The sequence below is a fragment of the Schistocerca cancellata genome, chromosome 7 (genome assembly GCF_023864275.1).
Source record: "Schistocerca cancellata isolate TAMUIC-IGC-003103 chromosome 7, iqSchCanc2.1, whole genome shotgun sequence".
Lineage (NCBI taxonomy): Eukaryota > Metazoa > Arthropoda > Insecta > Orthoptera > Acrididae > Schistocerca > Schistocerca cancellata.
In genome coordinates this window covers 329,914,129-329,933,747 of record NC_064632.1, presented here as the reverse complement: position 1 = coordinate 329,933,747, position 19,619 = coordinate 329,914,129, and the positions used below count along the sequence as shown (strand labels likewise).

The window sequence follows — 19,619 nt, the reverse complement described above, 5'->3', positions numbered from 1 at the left end:
TTTAAACCACTTTCTGGCATCACATGTGGTCATTGAATTGCCAAGTTAGCTATTTGCAAAGTCTTTCTTGTCAATTCAATGAGAGGGTGATGTGACAAAACAACCTGGGATACTTTTACTTCCCCTCTTGTTTCGCCATCTCCCTCCTTACCTTAAAGATCTTAAAGCACTCTGATCTATCACTTTCACAAATCTTGCAAATTTTAGAGCAATATGATTCATGTGCTATAGCGGCTGATTAGTTTGACCAGGCCTTGATTTGTTGGGTCGAGTCAGCCCTTGTTCATGACCTGCCTGCTCCCAGAAAAAAACAGGCTTGGTAACATGCGGTGAACACTGTGTTTTCAAAACCTACAACAGATTCTGACAAAAGTAAGTTTAATGTTGTGCCTCCTCCTCACCCTAGTGCTGTGCAATGAAGTTCTAACAAACTGTTTGTCCCATTACAAACTGCTGCCCATCGTGTGAACTTTCAGTTAGGCACAGGTGCCTCAGTAACTTTGCTTAATCATGACACAAACGAACAATTAGGCTCACTATGCTTTTCTGCATCTAGCAAGCACCTCACTGCTTACAGGAAGTTCCAGTGTTCAGACAGTGTAGTTTGCCTACCACTTACAAATCTTACACTAGGACAGTGAATTTTACTGTGTTGAAATCAAGAGACAGTGAGAACATATTTGGTTTAGATGCCTTTGATTTGTTTGCACTTAGCATCCAAGACAATGTCCTTTCCATGACTGTGTTCAAACCAAAAGACAATGTAGCTAGCCCCTGAACTATTTTCAGAAGGAATGGGAAAAGCTAAAACTTTGTAGCACATGTTACATTGAAAGAAAATGCACACCCTAAGGTTTTTGTGTCTGCCCTGTTCCAATTGCCTTAAGGGACAAAGTAGCCAGTGAACCAAATTGCAAGGTAATGGTGTGATTGCTCCCATTGAAGCTAGCCTGGGCAAGTCCTCTTGTTTTGTTGCCTAAGCCTTCTGGTTGCATTGGCATTTGAGTGGACTTCAAGTCTTCAGTCAACCCATAGGCAGTACTTCACACTTATCTGTTACCTTGCCCTGAGGAACTCATGGACATGCTTGGTGCAGTGTGTTAGTTTTCTAAGACAGATTAGTGTGATGCCTACTTGCAAATTCCATTGGATGCAGAATCACAGAAAGTGTTTATTGTAAATAAACACTTGGGACTGTTTAAGTATTTCCATTTGCCATTCAGCAGTGCTTCAGCACTCACAATTTTTTGGCGTTACTTGGAACAGATGACTGCAAAAGTGCCATTTTCTTCAAACTACCTTGATGACATTGTCATCTCAGGTTGTACACCAGAGGAACACATTGCCAATTTGCATACTCTTATTCGAGTGTTGTCAGAAGCAGGACTCAATGTGTCATCTAGAAAAGTGTGACTTTTTTTGAACTGAACAACAGTACTTTAATCATGTGATAAACAGTCAGGGTGTGCACCCCCTCCAATCTTATTTGCTTGCAATTCGTGACCTGCCAGATCACAAGTCTTTGCAGTCCTTGTTTCATCCTTCAAAAGCCAGTTCCTACACTCACAGCTCAAAGACTGCAAAGTTTGGCTTTGTTGATTTCACAGTATCAGTATGAAATTGTGTACAAACCTACGGCAAATCATGGCAATGCAGACACCCTATCCACCTTCTGATAGGCCTAGGCTCTGATTTTGATGCATCTGCCGTGTCTTGTTGCCAAATCAATGCACTGGTCTCTGAATTGCTGGAATCTTTTCCCTTGCACTACATCAGAATTGCACAGGCCATGGAACAGACCCAGACTTCAAGGTTTTGTTGCATTACATTCGCACATCTTGGCCTCATTCATTGAACAGTATTCAGGACTCACTTGTGCGCCAATGTTTTACACGTTGACGTAACTTTCAGTCCAATAGAGTATGATTCTCTTTCAAAATGACAGTGGAAATTTGTGTGCACTTACTACCAAAGTGTTATAAAATGATGTGTGGTGACTGCTCCACCAAGGACATTTGAGAATTGTTCGCACTAAACATTATCGCACTGGCACTGTACATGGCAGGCCACGGGTGCCCATATTGAACAGCTGACATCACAGTGTCACACATGCACAGAAAACCAATCCGCTCTGCCACAGACATTATCAGCTTGGCCTAAGACTCAATCGTCATGGCAATGAGTGCACATTGACTTTGCAGGACCATTTTGGAACATTCATTGGCTCATGGTGGTAGACTCTTTTAGTAATTTCCCATTTACAGTGCCTATGGCTTCTAGCACATTCAATCATTTTCCTCCATATTTTGTATAGAAGGTTTTCCAGAAGTACTTGTGCTGGACAACAAACCACAGTTCGCTTCACATGACTCAAACAGTTCCATGAACAAAATGGCATTTGTCATCTAACAAGTGCTGTGTTTCACCCCCAGTCCAACAGAGAAGCATAATGTTTCATATGCACTTTTAAACAACAGATGGCCAAGCTTTGCACCACCCGCACACAGGAAGAGGTGCTGCAACTCAAACACCCACCATGGCATCTGGTGCTACCAATGGTCCACAAGTATTTCTTTGTGCCACATGAATCTTCTTCTTTTTAGGTGTATGGAAACTGTGGGCACTGGAAAATTGTCGTGATCCAGGAATGATTTGGCTCTTTTATGTACTTGATTGCAGGTCCAAATGGTTTTCAGTGCCACCACCAGAAACAAATTTATGCTTGTCATCTGCTCCATGATTCTGTCGCTTTTCTTCCCCCAGATTCACTTCCTCACAGGACTGTGTGGCCATCGCAGCCAACTGCTGGTGCCACCAGGGCATTCCAGGAGGAGTGGATGGACAATACACCCTTGCGCCCACCATCCCCACTCAACAACCCAATGGACGTGGACTCGTCATTTCCATCGCCATCACTATCATCACTCCAGACATGCTCTTAGGCATGGACCTGTGCCTGGCAGTAGTTTTCTGTAGGATGGTCCTGTTGCCTCACAAACCAGATGGTGGGGTATGGTTGGGAGTATTCCTTCCTCCACAGTCAAGGCACCCAGCCCATCTTGATGTTCAGTGTCCTGCCTCCATCCCTATTGTTGTTCACATCCTCCTGACACAACAACAGTGTGGCATTTCTGGGGGGAGGAATGTGCTGGTGTAAGCCATCGCCAGCACACCGGTCAGCAAAGATGTCCTGTGAAAATAGATAGTAGGTACTAGATGAAGTGTGATTATCAGGAGAGAGGCCAAAGACACACTCACATGCAATATGCCAACAATGCCCTCTCGATTGCAAATATTTAGACCGCTGCTGCTGACTGGAGGGTCTCAGTCACTAGTTCATCTTGTTCACCAGCTCGCTCAGTGACACACTAACTTGCATTCCAGTTTGGCATCTGTCAGTCCATTCATGGAGTGGGTGTAGCACATCACATGTTACAATAGTACATAGTTACAAGAATTGTGACCACAGGAAGATTATCGGTATTGTCTGCAAGTGGATTATTAAAAAAGAGTATGTACCACAACACATGGACTCTAGTAAAGTTAAGTAGCAGCTATTTGTTCATGTAAATAAAGAACTGAGTTAATCCAAATGTGCATTTGTGTTGTAGAAAGAGGATACCAGCCACCCATAATAACATCCTCTCCCTTGTATCCTATGTACAAGACTTTACAAAGCTGTTGTCTAGTATTAACCTTCCGATTCATGCAGTGTGTGTCAGATATGCAGCGACAATGTTTGTTACCTTTTCTTGGAAAGCAGAAAGGAGGGAAATCCCCCTTTTTTCTTTTTTATAGCCTTCTCTTTTGACCCCATGCTACTTCACTCCTGGCCACTGCCAGCTACAGTAAACAGCAAGCTAGTAACACATGTTTTGTTTCTAAGGAATATCAGCAAACCTCAATGTAAGTTTTTAGCTTTTAGTTTTCCATTATTTATTGTTAAATATTTAATGCCTATTATTAGTCATTTAAAGCAGTATACATGGTGAATTTACATGTGTCTTGAATCGACAATGAAATTAAACCAAATTGTATGTGTCACGTATGCACGACCTTCAATTCTTGCATCATGTTATTTATTCAGTTTCATTTCATATTTATTTCTTAGGTACTATGATGGAAAAAGAGATGTACAACTTAAACAATCCTTTGGATGTTGAAACTGTGATAAATGCAACTGTGCGTGATATTGACAATGAGGATGGTCAGGACAACAGCTTTATAGAGAAGAGTGACAGTGATGAAGAACAGCATGTATTGGAAAGAGATGGAGATCCTGATATGAAACCGAGTGCTCAGTTCCAGCTCAGAAGATAACAAAGATTAGAGCAACAAATTGACATTTCAAGCTGTTCTAAGGAAAAACAAAAAAATAATCAAGGTTTGGTCATGGCAAAAAAAGCCAAGAGACAGGAGTAATCGGACATCGGTAAAATGTGACTAATATTCTAGGTTCATAGAAATGCCTCATCTCTGACACAATGATTCAATTTATTGTAGAAAATACAAATTTATTCTTACAATACAAGATAACTATTCTCGTTCAAGGGATGCTCAATAGACAGACATAGTGGAAATGAAAGCCTTATTGGGGCTGCTTTACATTGGTGGGGTGTACCATGTGAACCATCTGAATCTTGATGGCTTGTGGTGGATGGATGACTTCCTAACTGCAATCTGTTCATTTTGATGATGTGGGGAAAAAAAAAAAAAAAAAATACTGACCACCTAGCTCCTATACGAATTATTTTTGGAGAATTCGTTGTGAACTGACAAAAATGCTATACACTTAGTGAAAATGTCAAAATGTCACAACAGATGTAAAATGTGAGGCTGTTTGAGGTATATATGATATAATATGGAAATATATATGCTGAAAACTAACCATAAGGTCCATTTAGCATAGGCAATAAACCATTCAGTGTTGTGAAAAGGTTAGGAGCAGCCATTTTCTACAGAGGGAGAAATATAAAGGAATTGGCTTAAAAAAAATTTCATACGTTGGCATGTTACGTAAAAATAAACCTCAGATTCCTCCAGAATTCACAGCAACCAGAAACCGAGAGTCCCACACAAGTCTGTTTGGTTTTACTATGTGCCAAAAAAGTACAAGAATGTTTTGTTGATATCCAGCCTTCACAACAATGGATAAATCGATGAAGAAACGGGTGATCTCAAGAAACTAGAAGTTATAACTTTTTACAGTCACACAAAAGAAGGCACTGATACTGTTGACAAACTTTGTGGGGCCTTTCAATGTCACAAGAAACATGAACTGATGGCCTCTGGTGGAGTTTTTTTCGATGATGTATGCTACTGCCATAAATTCATTTATAATCTGAAAAGGAAACACTAGCAACTCATACATCTTTGGAATGAACTTGTGCAGGAACATGTAAAAAGAAGAAGTACTAAAGTAGTGAGACCTATATACAAAACTTTTAAATGTGTCACATGCAGAAGACAAACACCAACAGTAAAAACGAAGAGAAGAAGATCAACCTCAGGAGCCTCTGAAGAAAAGATGTAGGCCATGTTTGGTTAGTAAGAAAACGAGAATCACCCATTTAAAATGTAAAATATGTGGAAAGTTTATTTTTTTACAGCGTTCAAGAAATATTTGCAATGGTTGTATTTCAGCTACTAAATAATCACCTATTTCAAATGTGAGATATATAGATGTTATGTTATGTTTTCAAGAAATGTCTGCATTGATTGTACTTCAACTTCTAAATAACATTAGTATATTGAGAAACCAAAATTTCAGGCATAATCCTGTATAAATTTGACATTCATACACAGAAACTAAATATCAGTACCTCGAGAAGCTGTGGGAAGAAAATGAGTGTTTTGAACCATAGCTATCTTTTTAAATAAATTTTTTACCTTCCTTTTGTTTGTATAATCCATGAATAATACATAATATTACTTTTATGATAAAAATCTAATGTTTAAAAAGACATAAAGTTTATTAACACCAGGTGGTATCTGCGAGATACACACGACCGCCCTTGACTGACTAGAAGGTGCACCTATTGTAAGGTTAATAATTAAAGTAAAACTATAGAGAACCAAATTCTTTCCCATTTGTGAACATATATTTATATTTTGTTTTGAGCAAAAGATCATAACAAAAGACATCTAGAAGCAGAGTGTAAGTTAACCCACAGACAATGTTGTACATTGTAGTGAGTTGGTATAACGGTAATGATCCTTAACAAATCTTAACCACTGTTTTAAGAACAATAAATGAGATGCTAATTTACCTGCAGTAAGTTTGAATTGTGAAGAGCAGGAAGTAATAATATTTAAGAATTGAATTATAATGTATTACTGAACTTCAAATATTATACAATTCTCTATTAATCAAATGAGAAATTAAAAAAAAAACTTTTATGAATACATCATAATTATTATATACAAATCTAAATATATTGATCATGAAAATCTCTTATATTTATCATGATGTAGATGCCACATTTAGCACACATAGTTAGTCATAAGGTTTTATGTGGAGAGAGAGAAGGCAAAAAGAGATGTGGTGGTATGAATCATTGTTTCTATGACAGGTTAGTTATGGTAATAATTAGCTTAGTGTTTCTATGCTTTCTCAGTCATAGGGGTAGCAGATGTGAGAGTGAAGCTTTTTATTTTTTTGTGTGAGTATTTAAGAGCATTTGTACCCTCAAGGATCTTGTATGGTTGATCAGGCATGGACATTTCAAACTAGGTTAGACCAAAATATAATTGGCATTTATTAATTATGATATTAGTGTGATGCAATTTTTGTTTGATGGCATTTTTAATCTGAATTTATTCCTCATATGCAACTTAACTGTAATAGGTGACATGTGTAAATCTGTGCTGAACTGGGACTCAAACCCAGAGTTCTCATTGTCTTGCATTAGTGAGACTAGGATTAATGCAGTTTGTATGTTGCTTGGGAGCTAATGTTAATTTCATAATTATTACTGTACTGAATTCAAGAAGGAGCTTAGAAGAAGTGGACTTCACTGCATTGTTATGTGTGTCTTTGTCTGTGTGGAAATAAGTTCACAACTAATTAAAAAAATAAAAAGAAAATTAAAAAAGGAAAATGAGAACAAGAGCTGCCTCAGGGTTCTATTATTTCTTTATACAACACTGGACAGATGTGTGAGGGTTGGAACTTAAATAGTGCCAACTATTTATTCACAACTGATACAAAAGTGTTACATGTTTGCACCAGTTAATGTCCTTCAAAGTAGTCACCAGCATTGTGTAGAACCCATTGCCAGCAATGTGGAAGGCATAGTATACCATTAGCAGAGCATGTTCTGTTGACGGTGTGAAAGGGGCGGTCTACTGCCTGTTGAATCTGTGGAAGAGTTCTGAAGCAAATGCCACAAAGTAATCTTTGGAATCAAATCAAAGTCACAAGAACTTAAGTCTGGGGAGTATGGTGGATGGTACAGTACGTCTCAGTCCCATAAACTGAACAGAGCAGCCACAGCTTGTGCTGTATGCGTCTGTGCACTGTCGTGCAAAATGATGGGTGGGTTGTGCAGAAAGTGTCGCCAATTCTTTTGCAAAGATGGTCACAGGTGATGCTCCAAAAATGAACAGTAGTACTGTGCATTGATGGTCTGCCATGGAGGAACGTAATGCATTAGGATAACACCATCACAATCGTATGCGAGTCACAAAAAAACTTTGATAGCACCACTGAGAGGTGGCTGTTGGTGTATTATTCTGATAGGCCATGGGCCAGAAATTTAATAGTATTGCAAAATAAAAAGTTTTATTCTGGCAGTCTGCAATGGTGTATTTGGACTGATTTTACGGACATATTTTTGCTGAGCGTTTTTGTATTATAAGAAACTAGTCTGTAATAACCTGATGGGGCATATACTGCCGAATTAGTTGTTCAAGATTACTATTATTATTATTATTATTATTATTATAGCTTGATCTGAAGCACATGGACACAATTTTTCAATGTTGTCTTGACCCATTTTGTATTTTATTTTACACACTGCTGTAAATGTACTTGTGTTACATGCTTTTAAAAGTTTGAAAATTGTACTTAATTACTTTGAGTTGATTTTTGCTTAAAGGCCATTCTATCTTCCATGTTAATTGTTATCCTTTGCTGTTAAGAGATTATTTTGTTTAAGAGATACCATTCTAAATTGTTATTTATGGAAATACAGTTTAATTTGCCCAGCATTTTACCACTCCCCAGCCAACTCCCAACCACCTCAAATGTGACATGAAAACACAACAAAATCATGAGGTCTAGGAATAATTACATCTGCTGGTTATAAAAGATCAACATTCAAACTTATCACTCTTACTTCCTTACTCCCAAGTATTTTCTTATTTCATTTTTTGCACCTTCCTGTGCCACAGAAACTTGTTGGACCTCAACCTTATCAACCCCCTGCCTCCATCCCTCTCTCATTCTCTTCCTTTATTCCAGCACTAACCTCACCTAATCAGTTTAGACCTACACGCATATTCACCGATTCACCGATCCACTATGGATCCTAGATCCTTTCATCTGCACCTATTCAGAAATGTTCTCCATTCTGTAGCCTGAACCCAGCCCCACATACTGTTCCTGCATTGTTGCCTAGCTAATGGAAATCCCCGAAAATGCCTGACCATCAAGTTAATCCCACAGAAATTCTTGTCCTCCTGAACATAGAGCAACAAGCACAACACCAGTACAAAATATCTCCAAACAGTTTGTCTCCTACTCCCACCTTGAACTACCACTATTCATCACCTCTACAAGAGCCTCCAAACCTCCCCCACAATGTCTTGTAGCCAAGAAACCTTGCCACACCCTCAGAAACTCCTTCCCACTACCATCTATCATCCAGAATCGAAACAGAGCAGGAACAAAGTCATCAAACTTTCCCCCGAAAGGCATCACCTAAAAAGAATCCACTGTACAGCAATCCTATGCCAACTTATCCATGGGCCATCTAGAGGATTCCTTTCTAACCACACAGAATCCCAAACCCTTCACCTGTATCAGATTCACTGCTGACATGTTTGTGATCTGGACTGAGGGTGAGGATATCCTTTCCCCCAAAAGGCATCACCTAAAAAGAATCCACTGTGCAGAAATCCTATGCCAACTTATCCATGGGCCATCTAGAGGAATCCTTCCTAACCACACAGAATCCCAAACCCTTCACCTGTATCAGATACACTGATGACATGTTTGTGATCTGGACTGAGGGTGAGGATGTCCTATCCATATTCCTCCAAAACCTCAAGACCTCCTTAACTGTTTGCTTCACCTGGTCCTCCTCAACCCAAAAAGCCACATTTCTCAGTGTTAACATCCATCTCAAGCATGGCTACATCTATACCTCCATCAAAATCAAATCTAACAATCACTAGTAATACCTCCACTTTGATAGCTGCCACCCATTACATACCAAAGAGTCCCTTCCATACAGCCTAGCAACCCATGGTCATCACATCTGTGTGTGAAGAGCAGTCCCTTTCCAAATGTAGTAAGTGTTTCACTGAGGCTTTCACAGACCAAAATTACAGAAGCGCATCTTCCATGCCTTGTCTCTCCAGTCATCTAACACCATCAACATACCATCCTACAGCCACAAGGGAGCATTCCTCAGGTGGTTTAGGATTCAGTACCACCCAGAACTGGAGCAATTGTATCACATTCTGTGCCAGGGTTTTGATTCTCATTATGCGGTGAATTCCATTTCTACCCCTTGACAACTGACAAGCTGTCCATCCACATGAATGGCCAGTGCCAACTTCAGTCTGGAACCGCGAAACCGCAACGGTTGCAGGTTCGAATCCTGCCTGGGGCATGGATATGTGTGATGTCCTTATGTTAGTTAGGTTCAAGTAGTTCTAAGTTCTAGGGGACTGATATTCTCAGATGTCAAGTCCCATAGTGCTCAAAGCCATTTGATCCAGCCAGTGCCAAATTGTGGCCAAGGGACAGTTGGACCACCCAGTTTCTGAGCATGCTTCCCAACAAAATGTGCTTCACTATGAAATGGCACTACCTTCCCATTCCGATCTGAAATTCCTTCCTCATGTCAACATTCTCAGAAGAGGTAATTTCAGCCCAGATTTATTATCTGTGCTTGAAATTTTCTAGTTTTAACTTGTCTTCATACCTGTGAATGGTGGAGGACCAAACTCTTACGTTGATCTGATGATATGACTGAGAATTCACTATTACCATTGTCCAGATATAGATAGAACTAAAGACTGTATATTTTATTCACAGTTGGAATAATTGGTAGTTAAAATACTTTCCTTTCACACATTAAGGGTGATATTTTAACTGCTAGATAGACTGTGTCATCTGGGCCCTTTCTATCAACACTGGCTCTTCTGAATTGTGCTGATGGGAACTCTCTCTACAACATATTCTACATTCCTGTAACTCCCCTGGCTTCAATCTTCACTAATCCCTGTCTTTCACCTACCTATTCCCTTACCTGCTCCCACCTCTAGCATTACACAGCCTTCTATGCTGAACAGCCAAAGAAACTGGTACACCTGCTTAATATCGTGTAGGATCGCTGTGAGCCTGCAGAAGTTCCACAATATGACATGGCATGGACTCGACTAATGTCTGAAGTACTGCTGGAGGAAATTGACACCAAGAATCCTGCACATCTGCCCATAAATCCACAAGAGTATGAGGGGGTGGAGATCTCTTCCAAACAGCATGTTGCAAAGAATCCCAGAAGTGCCCAATAATGTTCATGTCTGGGGAGTTTGGTGGCCAGCATAAGCATTTAAACTCTGAAGAGTGTTCCTGGAGCCACTATGTAGCAATTCTAGATGTGTGGGTTGTTGCAGTGTCTTGCTGGAATTGCCCAACTGCTTTGGAATGCAAAATGGACATGAATGGATGCAGGAGATCAGACAGGATTCTTACATACATGTCACCTGTCTGAATCATTTCTAGACATATTGGGGATCCCATATCACACCATTACATAGCCTCCACCAGCTCCATGAATCCCTTCTGACATGTAGGGTCCATGGATTCATGAGGTCATCTGCTTAATACAATTTGAAACGAGACTCATCTGACCAGTCAACATGTTTCCAGTCATCAACAGTCCAATGTCAGTGTTGACAGGCCCAGGTAAGGTGTAAAGCTTTTTGTCATGCAGTCATCAAGGATACATGAGTGGGCCTTCACAAGCTCATATTGATGTTGTTTCAATGAATGGTTTGCATGCTGACACTTGTTGGCCCAGCATTGAAATTGATAGCAACTTGTAGAAGGGTTGTACTTTTGTCACGTTGAACAATTCCCTTGTCATTGTTGGTCACAATCTTGCAGGATCTTTTTCCAGCCGCAGTGATGTCAGAGATTTTATATTTTACCAGATTTCTGATATTCACAGTACACTCATAAAATAGTCATACAGGAAAATCCCAGCTTCATCGCTGCCTCCAAGATTCTATGTCCCATTACTCATGCACCAACTATAACACCACATTCAAACTCACTTAAATCTTGATAACCTGCCAATGTAGTGACAGTAACCAATCTAGCAACTGTGCCAGACACTTTTTGTCTTATATAGGCATTGCTAACAACAGAGCCATATTCTGCCTGTTTAAATATCTCTGTATTTGAATATGCATGCCTATACCAGTTTCTTTCATGCTTCAGTGTATTACACCAACTCACCCTATAGTCTTTTTCCCTTCTTGACTTTTCTCCATTCGGCTTCCCCCCCCTACCTTCCCCTTAGCCACATCTCCCGACTGCACCTAACAGCCCTGCTCTGTCCCCATCTTCTCTGTGTGCTCCCACAACCTGGAAAACATCTTCCCATACCTCTACCCTTTTATCATTCCCCCTCTCTGCCCATGCCTCCTGAAAATCACAACAAATTGCTGGTTCCATCCGCTACTGTTGCAGCCCTCAGTCTGGCCACAGTGAATAGGGACAATCATCATGTCTCTGTGTTTTGTGTGCTTGTATGTATATGTGTGTGTTTCCTATTTTGGCCAAAACCTTAAATGTGTAGTAGTGTTTTCATTGTGGCTGTCTGCATCTCTGTGTCTCATCTATCTCATGAGTACCAATCTATCCTTTTCATAAATTCTGGTGAAAGTTGGCATTATTGGAACCAAAAAATCTGGGCTTCAAAACTATATTACTAAATTTTGAGAATGATAACTATTTATGATTGGAATTCTACTGAGCAATTAAGTTTTGAATATGAATAACATGTGAAACTTAAATGTTTGGAATAAGTAAAATGTTTGCTAAGAAGAGCACAATAAGTGCCTTGAAATGAGCTGTGCAAATTTAGAAATAAGCAACTATCTGCTCACTGAATTTTCACCTGTGCTTGATTTGTACAGATTATAAACCATGAATATTCTTTCAAGGACAATACTTCTATAAGCATCAAATGTACTATCATCACCTGTATTTTGAAAACTGTACACTGAATATTACATTTTAATGAAATAGAGCAATAAAAAATAGCTATTTTGTGTAACTTTGTATATGTGGTCTTAAAAGTATGAGATCAAAATTATATTACTCAGTGATAGTCTGTTTTGATAATTCCAGTGCACAGAGTAAAAAATGTATGTGGTGGCAGCAGCTTACTGATGGAGATGGAACACTTAAACTAGACTTTTGTTTCAACAGCTACAGAAATGAGGAAATTAAGATGGAACTTGGGGACACACAGATGCAATGACAAGAGTAAAGAAGGAGAAAACTGTGAGACAGAGTAGTACATTGCATTCCTGCAATTCTTGGTGCAGCTTCTACAAGAAATGCGCAAGATCTTGTAATGTAACATGACATTTTGTTAGGAAATACCATGGTATGTATGTGTATTAAACTGGGGACCTAGAAACGTTGGAGAGGCTTTGCCCCACCATAGCCCTCAGTTATTCAGAACTCCACAACAGCCCACAGCAGTCCACCCACCTACCTGCTGCCCCACACCGAACCCAGGGTTATTGTGCAGTTCAGCCCCCAGTGGACCCCCAGGGGAATGTCTCATACCAGACAAGCATAACCCCAAATGTTTGCGTGGCAGAGTAATTATGGTGTATGTGTACATGGAGACAGTGTTTGTGCAGAAATCGCTGACATAGTGCAACTAAAGTGGATTAAGGGGAACCAGCCAACATTCACTGAGGTAGATGGAAAAACGCCTTAAAACCATCCACAGGCTGGCCGGCACTCTGGACCTTGACACTAATCCACTGGGCAGATTTGTGCCAGGGACTGGCATGCCTTCCTGCATGGGAAGAATTGCATTGGACCATGCAGCTAGCTGGGTGGGGTAAATACAATAGTGCACTCTCAGGCTCTTTGAGAAATGCAGATATTCACATGAGTATAGAGAGAAAAACTATTAACAATCCTGTTGCAAGAACATCCACAATTCAGCATTATACCAGAGATTGAAAATACTGCTTCAGTTGTATATTTCTTTTATTATTGTGATAATAATATTTTCAACCTTTAGAAGAACTGTTATTTTAAGTTATTTTGACTAGAGTGGAGCAAAACACTGTCACTAGGTTTCTGTATACACAGAGTCAAGAACACATTTAGGAGTTACACCTCTCTTGGGCATGTGTGGTGAATGGAAATCATCACTTGCTGTGGCGGACATGTTATTCTGTGCAGCCACTGATGGAAGGTGCTGTGGTGGACTACCAAGGAATAACCAAAGACCCTGCATTAGCAATGAATGTTATGTAAAATTAATGTAACTGACATGTTTTATTGTATACAGACCAGAAAGGAGCAGGAACCTGGTGATCTTTGTAAAATATATTGTATTAAAGGTTAATCTGACAATATATCATTGAAACGATGGAACTCTGGTTACCAGTGCCTTACGTTTTCTGAGGAGAGAAGTGAGCTCTTTCTCTGGCTAATTCACAAAATCTTTGGGTAAGAGGATCCAAGCTTGGTGAAGACTGAATAGAAATACTGAATAGAAAGACCAGCTGCACAAGATAAATTTATAGGTGACCATAATATCCAGCAGACATTAGCAAACAAATCAAATCTACAAGCACTATGTGCCATGCCAGGAGGATGTATGTGTCTGTTAGGTTTGATGTCTACCTGTGAGCACTATGTACACAACATCCTGCCTAAAAAAGTCCACATTTTAACCACTTGTAGAAATAAGGAAACCTCTGGTCAGTATGAAAGATAACCTCAGACTTTGTATGCCTGGGAATGACAAATATCATGTGTGGGTGTGGAAGAGCTTATATCAAACAAGTGCAGAGCTGTGGTTACCTATGTTGCATGGAACAGGTATACAATGTGAGACTGGGGCAGGAAAATAGATATGCACTGGCCGAGCACTGCTAAACAGAAAAGCGCATTTGATTCAACAAAGATTTCTGTTGTCTGCTCAGTTAATGATTTACGGGACTGTCGTCTGCTCAGTTAATGATTTACAGGACAGAATTGTTAAGGAACCATTCAAGATATCAGTGTTGACGAATATTTTTAATTGTGATATGTATTTTGTGCTCAGCACCACTTGCCAACCAGCCTTTACAGCAACAAGATAGGAGAGACAGAACTCTGCATCACAGTGGAAGGCAGACATCAGTTGTCAGCTATCTAAAGATGCAGCTGGGCTGTTGTTAAGATGTTGTGGAGTGACTGTTGTGAGATTTTAATGCCCACTGCTGATACCTATACAAAGAGATGGACTCTGATACACTGGCACTTTGCCAGAAGATGGAAAGAGAGAACAGTCTTTCTAAAATGTTGCGATCATACTCAATGATGGTAACCCCCCATTCACTCCTCCCTCCTTTGCCACCACAAAATGGAAAAAATACCGGGTGTCCAGGAAGAGTAAGGACGAATTTGAATTTTGCTCCACCTTGCCATATGATGGTTGGCAGCTGTAGTAACACTGTTCACGTTTACGTAGCACTTCACTTAGCATAGACCTGGACTGAGTCCTAGGCAGGCCCGATGTTAACTGACTGGGCACGGCCCGTGCTGCCTGAGTTGTTGTTGTTGTTATGCCAGCAGAGGTTGCATCCGAATTCTCGTGTGCCCTCTGGTGGACGGGACTCTACTTGCGGCAACTACCGTCCGTGACGCGCCATGCCGATGTGCGCCTCCCGCGATCTGTCTGGTGGCTACTGCAGCAGCTATGGTTTTTCCATGTTTGCTATCTGCAATGCTTCTCATTAGTTGCCTGATAGCTTTTGTGTGGGAAGCATTGTTTTTTTATGTTCATTTTTGTCATGGAACAGATGACAACTGAGCAATGTAACCAAGTGATAGAAAGTTATTACAGAAACAGCAGAAGTCCCATGGCAACCATTCATGAACTGTGTGTGACACTCGGACATAATACTGCTCTAATTGAATCATCAGTTTAGAAGTTGATCCAGAAATTTGAGACCATGGGTTCCGCTTCAAATGTTAAGAAACCAGGATGAACGTGTTCTGTTTGAACACAAGAAAACATTGCAGTCACGTGTGATAATGTGATCATAAGGCACAGAAAATCAGTTCACCAGTGAGCTTAACAATTGAATTTATCACGAAGTTCACTGCATGAAACCCTTTCAAAAAAACTGAAAATGCATGTGTACAAGATTCAACTTACACAGGATTGTGGAAAGAGACATTGATTTGCTTAATGGATTTTGGTTCAACAAGTGGAGAATGAGAACTTCACAAAAAGATTAATTTTCTCAGATGAGACACACTTCCACTTCAGTGGGTACATCAACAAGCAGAACTGCAGAATTTGGGGTAGTGAAAATCTGTGAGTTACAGTGAAAGATAAGGTGCATCCACAACCCACAAGTGTGTGGTGTGGGTTCTGGGCAGAAGGAGTGATTTGCATGTACTTTTTTGAAAATAACAAGGGTGCTGGCACCACTGTGAATGGTGAGCATTACCAAAACATGATTTCTGATTGGTCTTTCCCTCTTATTGATGAAAATGATGAGTTCTGGTTTCAACAAGATGGTGTGACATGTCACATATTCCATGAAATGATTGCTCTGCTGAATGAAGTTTCCTCAAAAAATTATATCTTTGCATGGCAATCAGGAATGGCTTGCCAGATCATGTGATCTTACACCTTGTGTCCTTTTTTGTGGGGATTCATGAAATCAAAAGTTTATATGAACAAACCACAAATAACACACCAATTGAGGAATAAAATTATATTGGTTATTAATGGCATTCCACCAGATGTTTGTGAACACATCATTGAGAACTTTAATGAATGCATATCTCATTGCCACATGGGCTTGGGTGGTCATACTGAGGGGATTTGTGAAATCAAAAATTTACATGAACAAACCACAAACAATACACCACTTGAGGGATAAAATTAAATTGGTTATTAATGGCAGTCCAGCCAACAGCCTTGCCATAGTGGTAACACCACTTCCCGTCCAATCAGACATTAAGCGCTGTTTGACTGGGCTAGCATTTGGATGGCCTGCCGAGCATTGTTGGCAAGTGGGGTGCACTCAGCCCTTGTGACGCAAACTGAGGAGCTACTTGACTGAGAAGTAATGGCTCTGGTCTTGGAAACTGTCATATGGCCGGGAGAGCAGTGTGCTGAACACATGCCTCTCCATATGCGCATCCAGTGACGCCTGTAGGTTGAGGATGACACGGTGGCCAGTTGGTACTGCTGGGTCAGCCAGGGCCTGTGGACAGAGTTTACATTTATTAATGGCATTCTACCAGATGTGCGTGAACACATCATCAAGAACATCAGTGAATGCATAGCTCATTGCCACATTGCCTTGAGTGGTCATATGGAGGAGATAATTTTTCATACATATATGAGAGAAGTTACTTAATGTGTTTGTAAAAGAAATTAAATTTTCAATAAGGTTTGTATGTTCTACAGTACTTCTACAGTACTTTAACATTCATCCTTACTTTCCAGACACTGTCTATAATATTATCAGGTGTTTTCATTACAAGAAAATGGTTGAAATGTCAGTATTATGGGGGTTCTTATCAGTGTTGGAAATGGAATTTTTTATGCTATGTACAAATTGCCACTCAGCTTCTAAAGAGTTAAAGGTACTCCACACATCCAGGTCTAGTCGCTCATCACCCTACAAACTATCATATGGGCAATTTTTCTCACACTGCAGTCTTATGCAGCAAGAAACCTGTGAAGATTTTATTGTATCGCCATGCTGCAAAAACCCTCATACACTCACACTTACTTCTGGTTAAGTGATTTTTTTTTTTATCAGTTTCTGGAGCAAATTTTGGTTCCCTGGTATTGTGGGCTTTGTTCTAGCTACATAAATTAAGTGAGTTTTAGTTTTTAGTACTATGTTTTGCAGATTTTTCATTAACTGGTATCATAAAATCAGTTTACTTACATAAGTTAAATGAAAATGGTACTACCAGATTTGTTAGATTTTCAGGGGATTTATTTAGTGTTGGCATAATGGTAATCTGAATAATGTTTTGTTTGGGTGTATATGTTGTGTATTTTATTTCTTTCCATCCAATATCTAATTCTTTCAAGACTCCTGTTACTTTCATATTCTTCTTGGAATAATCTCAACTAAATTTTTTGCTATGCAGTTGTTTCTGTCAACTTAATTGTATTGATTTGTGTTCTTATGATCACTACATTGAATAAAGTTGTTAATATTCTGTCTGCTATCTTGATGACATCATGGGAAAGCTGATGGCTGCTATCAGATGCTTCAGTACTTATCCACCTCCACACTCTCTCTCTCTCTTTCTCTCTCTCTCTCTCTCTCTCTCTCTCTCTCTTTCTTACACGCACACACACACACACACACACACACACACACACACACACACACACATTCACAAGGACCTTCAAGGATAGAGGCACTGGCAACTCCTTTCAGTTTGTTCTTTGTGACACCCACTCCATTGGTGTCCCAGAAATGTTTCATTAAATGTCAGAGGGTGTAGAGGGTGTTTTGAGGAACAAATTGGGGATAGGAACACATGACCAGAAAAGTCATCCAATGTGGTATAGAGCAATGAAATTATAGATGCTAGCACCTACCATTAGGCTGTCCCTTCAGCAGAAAACATAACTTTGTATGCTGTCAGACTGTAGGCAGAACATCTTGCAGTAGTGTTTCTTATTGAGCGACTGGAACTGCTGTGATCACCATTGGAGATAACAGAGCTAGCTGGTACATAGACATACCTTGTGTCCTATGCCCTGTTGCCTTGGTGAATGATGGTTTCAGATACAGGTTTCCATCTGAAGTTTATTTTTCTCCTGGATATTGAAAAACACTGGAGAAATTCATAGGGTCTCAGCAGGAAAATAAACTGCAGGTGGAAACCCGTGTCCAAAACTGCCATCCACCAAGGCAATAGAGCATCGAATTCATAGGAGACAAGGCCTTTCTATGCAGCAGCTAGCTCCATCAGTCAGTAATAGTCACTGAATAACAAACAACATTGTGACACATTCCATCTAGGACTGTCAACATACAAAGTCACATTTTCCTGCCAAAGAGGAGGCCTGGTGCACAAGAGCTGGTGTCTATAACTTTGATGCTCTGTAGCATCATTGGGGATGTTTCTGGGCATGTTTTCCTATCCTTGCTTTGTTTCTCAAAACACCCTCTACAACACCTTAAAGACTGTTGAAACATTTCTACGACACTCTCTTTGTATATATTCACTCAGTCACACACCATCAAACAGTTCCTGAGCCAGTGGCTGTAGCCAGGAATTTACATTACCATGCCCTCTCCATTAGTTTTGCATCTCAAATGATGGTACTTATAAACTGAAAGTGTCAATTAATTAAATATTTCTAAAAAGTATTGTACTGGATTCAAACAAATATGAGTTTGTCATCTTTGTGTTTTTAAAGCTCGAGTGCTGATAATACTGTTCGCATTTGGACCTTAGCTGGACGCTATGTGGCTGTATTGGGTACACCAAGACCATGGGATCAGTTATTACCCCACATACCCCTACCAGCTAAACATGCTTTCATATTGCCTCCTGATGTTCGAAAGTATGCTTCATCAACAACACTTAAGGTATGTAGTATTTTTCTCTAGCGCAAATCATGTGATTAATTATGATGGAATTTTGAATATAAAATTGCAAATAGTCAGAATGGTTGCACAGTAATTATGTTCAGAATGATAAATTCCAGTATTGCCAAAAGACACATTTAAAAATTAACACTTATCCTAGCATTAAGAACTATTAGTTCCTTCCTCAAGGAGAACAGAAGGAAAATTAGAAATGAGCAACAGATCACTCAGATCTCAGGATGAGGGACAACATCTGTTGTGAGGTTGAGAGGAAACAAATATGAAGGATAGGCATAAGAAAGAATGAGTGGTGAAGGATAGTATATTGGTCAGCACTGTGACAGACTGAGAACTGAAAGATGCATGGGGAAAGAGAAATGATTAATCAAATGAAACAGTGCAATTAAAAACTGAAAAAGAAATGACATAATGACAAAATGATAAAATGATGAGAGAGGGGACTGCAATGAAAATAATGATTATCAATTAATAATGAAAGCATTTGTATATTAGTTGTATATTAGTGGTGGTTTAAACCAGTAGGGCGGCAA

The 19,619-nt window shown here is 39.8% G+C and overlaps 1 protein-coding gene across 1 annotated transcript in view; it reads left to right on the top strand.

Moving 5' to 3' along the window:
* LOC126092753 (WD repeat-containing protein on Y chromosome-like) overlaps positions 1-19,619 on the top strand; it is a 411,016-nt gene that overhangs the window by 342,818 nt on the left and 48,579 nt on the right. The window contains exon 13 of the mRNA XM_049908479.1: positions 18,897-19,068. Coding sequence (XP_049764436.1) covers positions 18,897-19,068 — 172 coding nt within the window. The remainder of the gene's footprint in view (positions 1-18,896; positions 19,069-19,619) is intronic.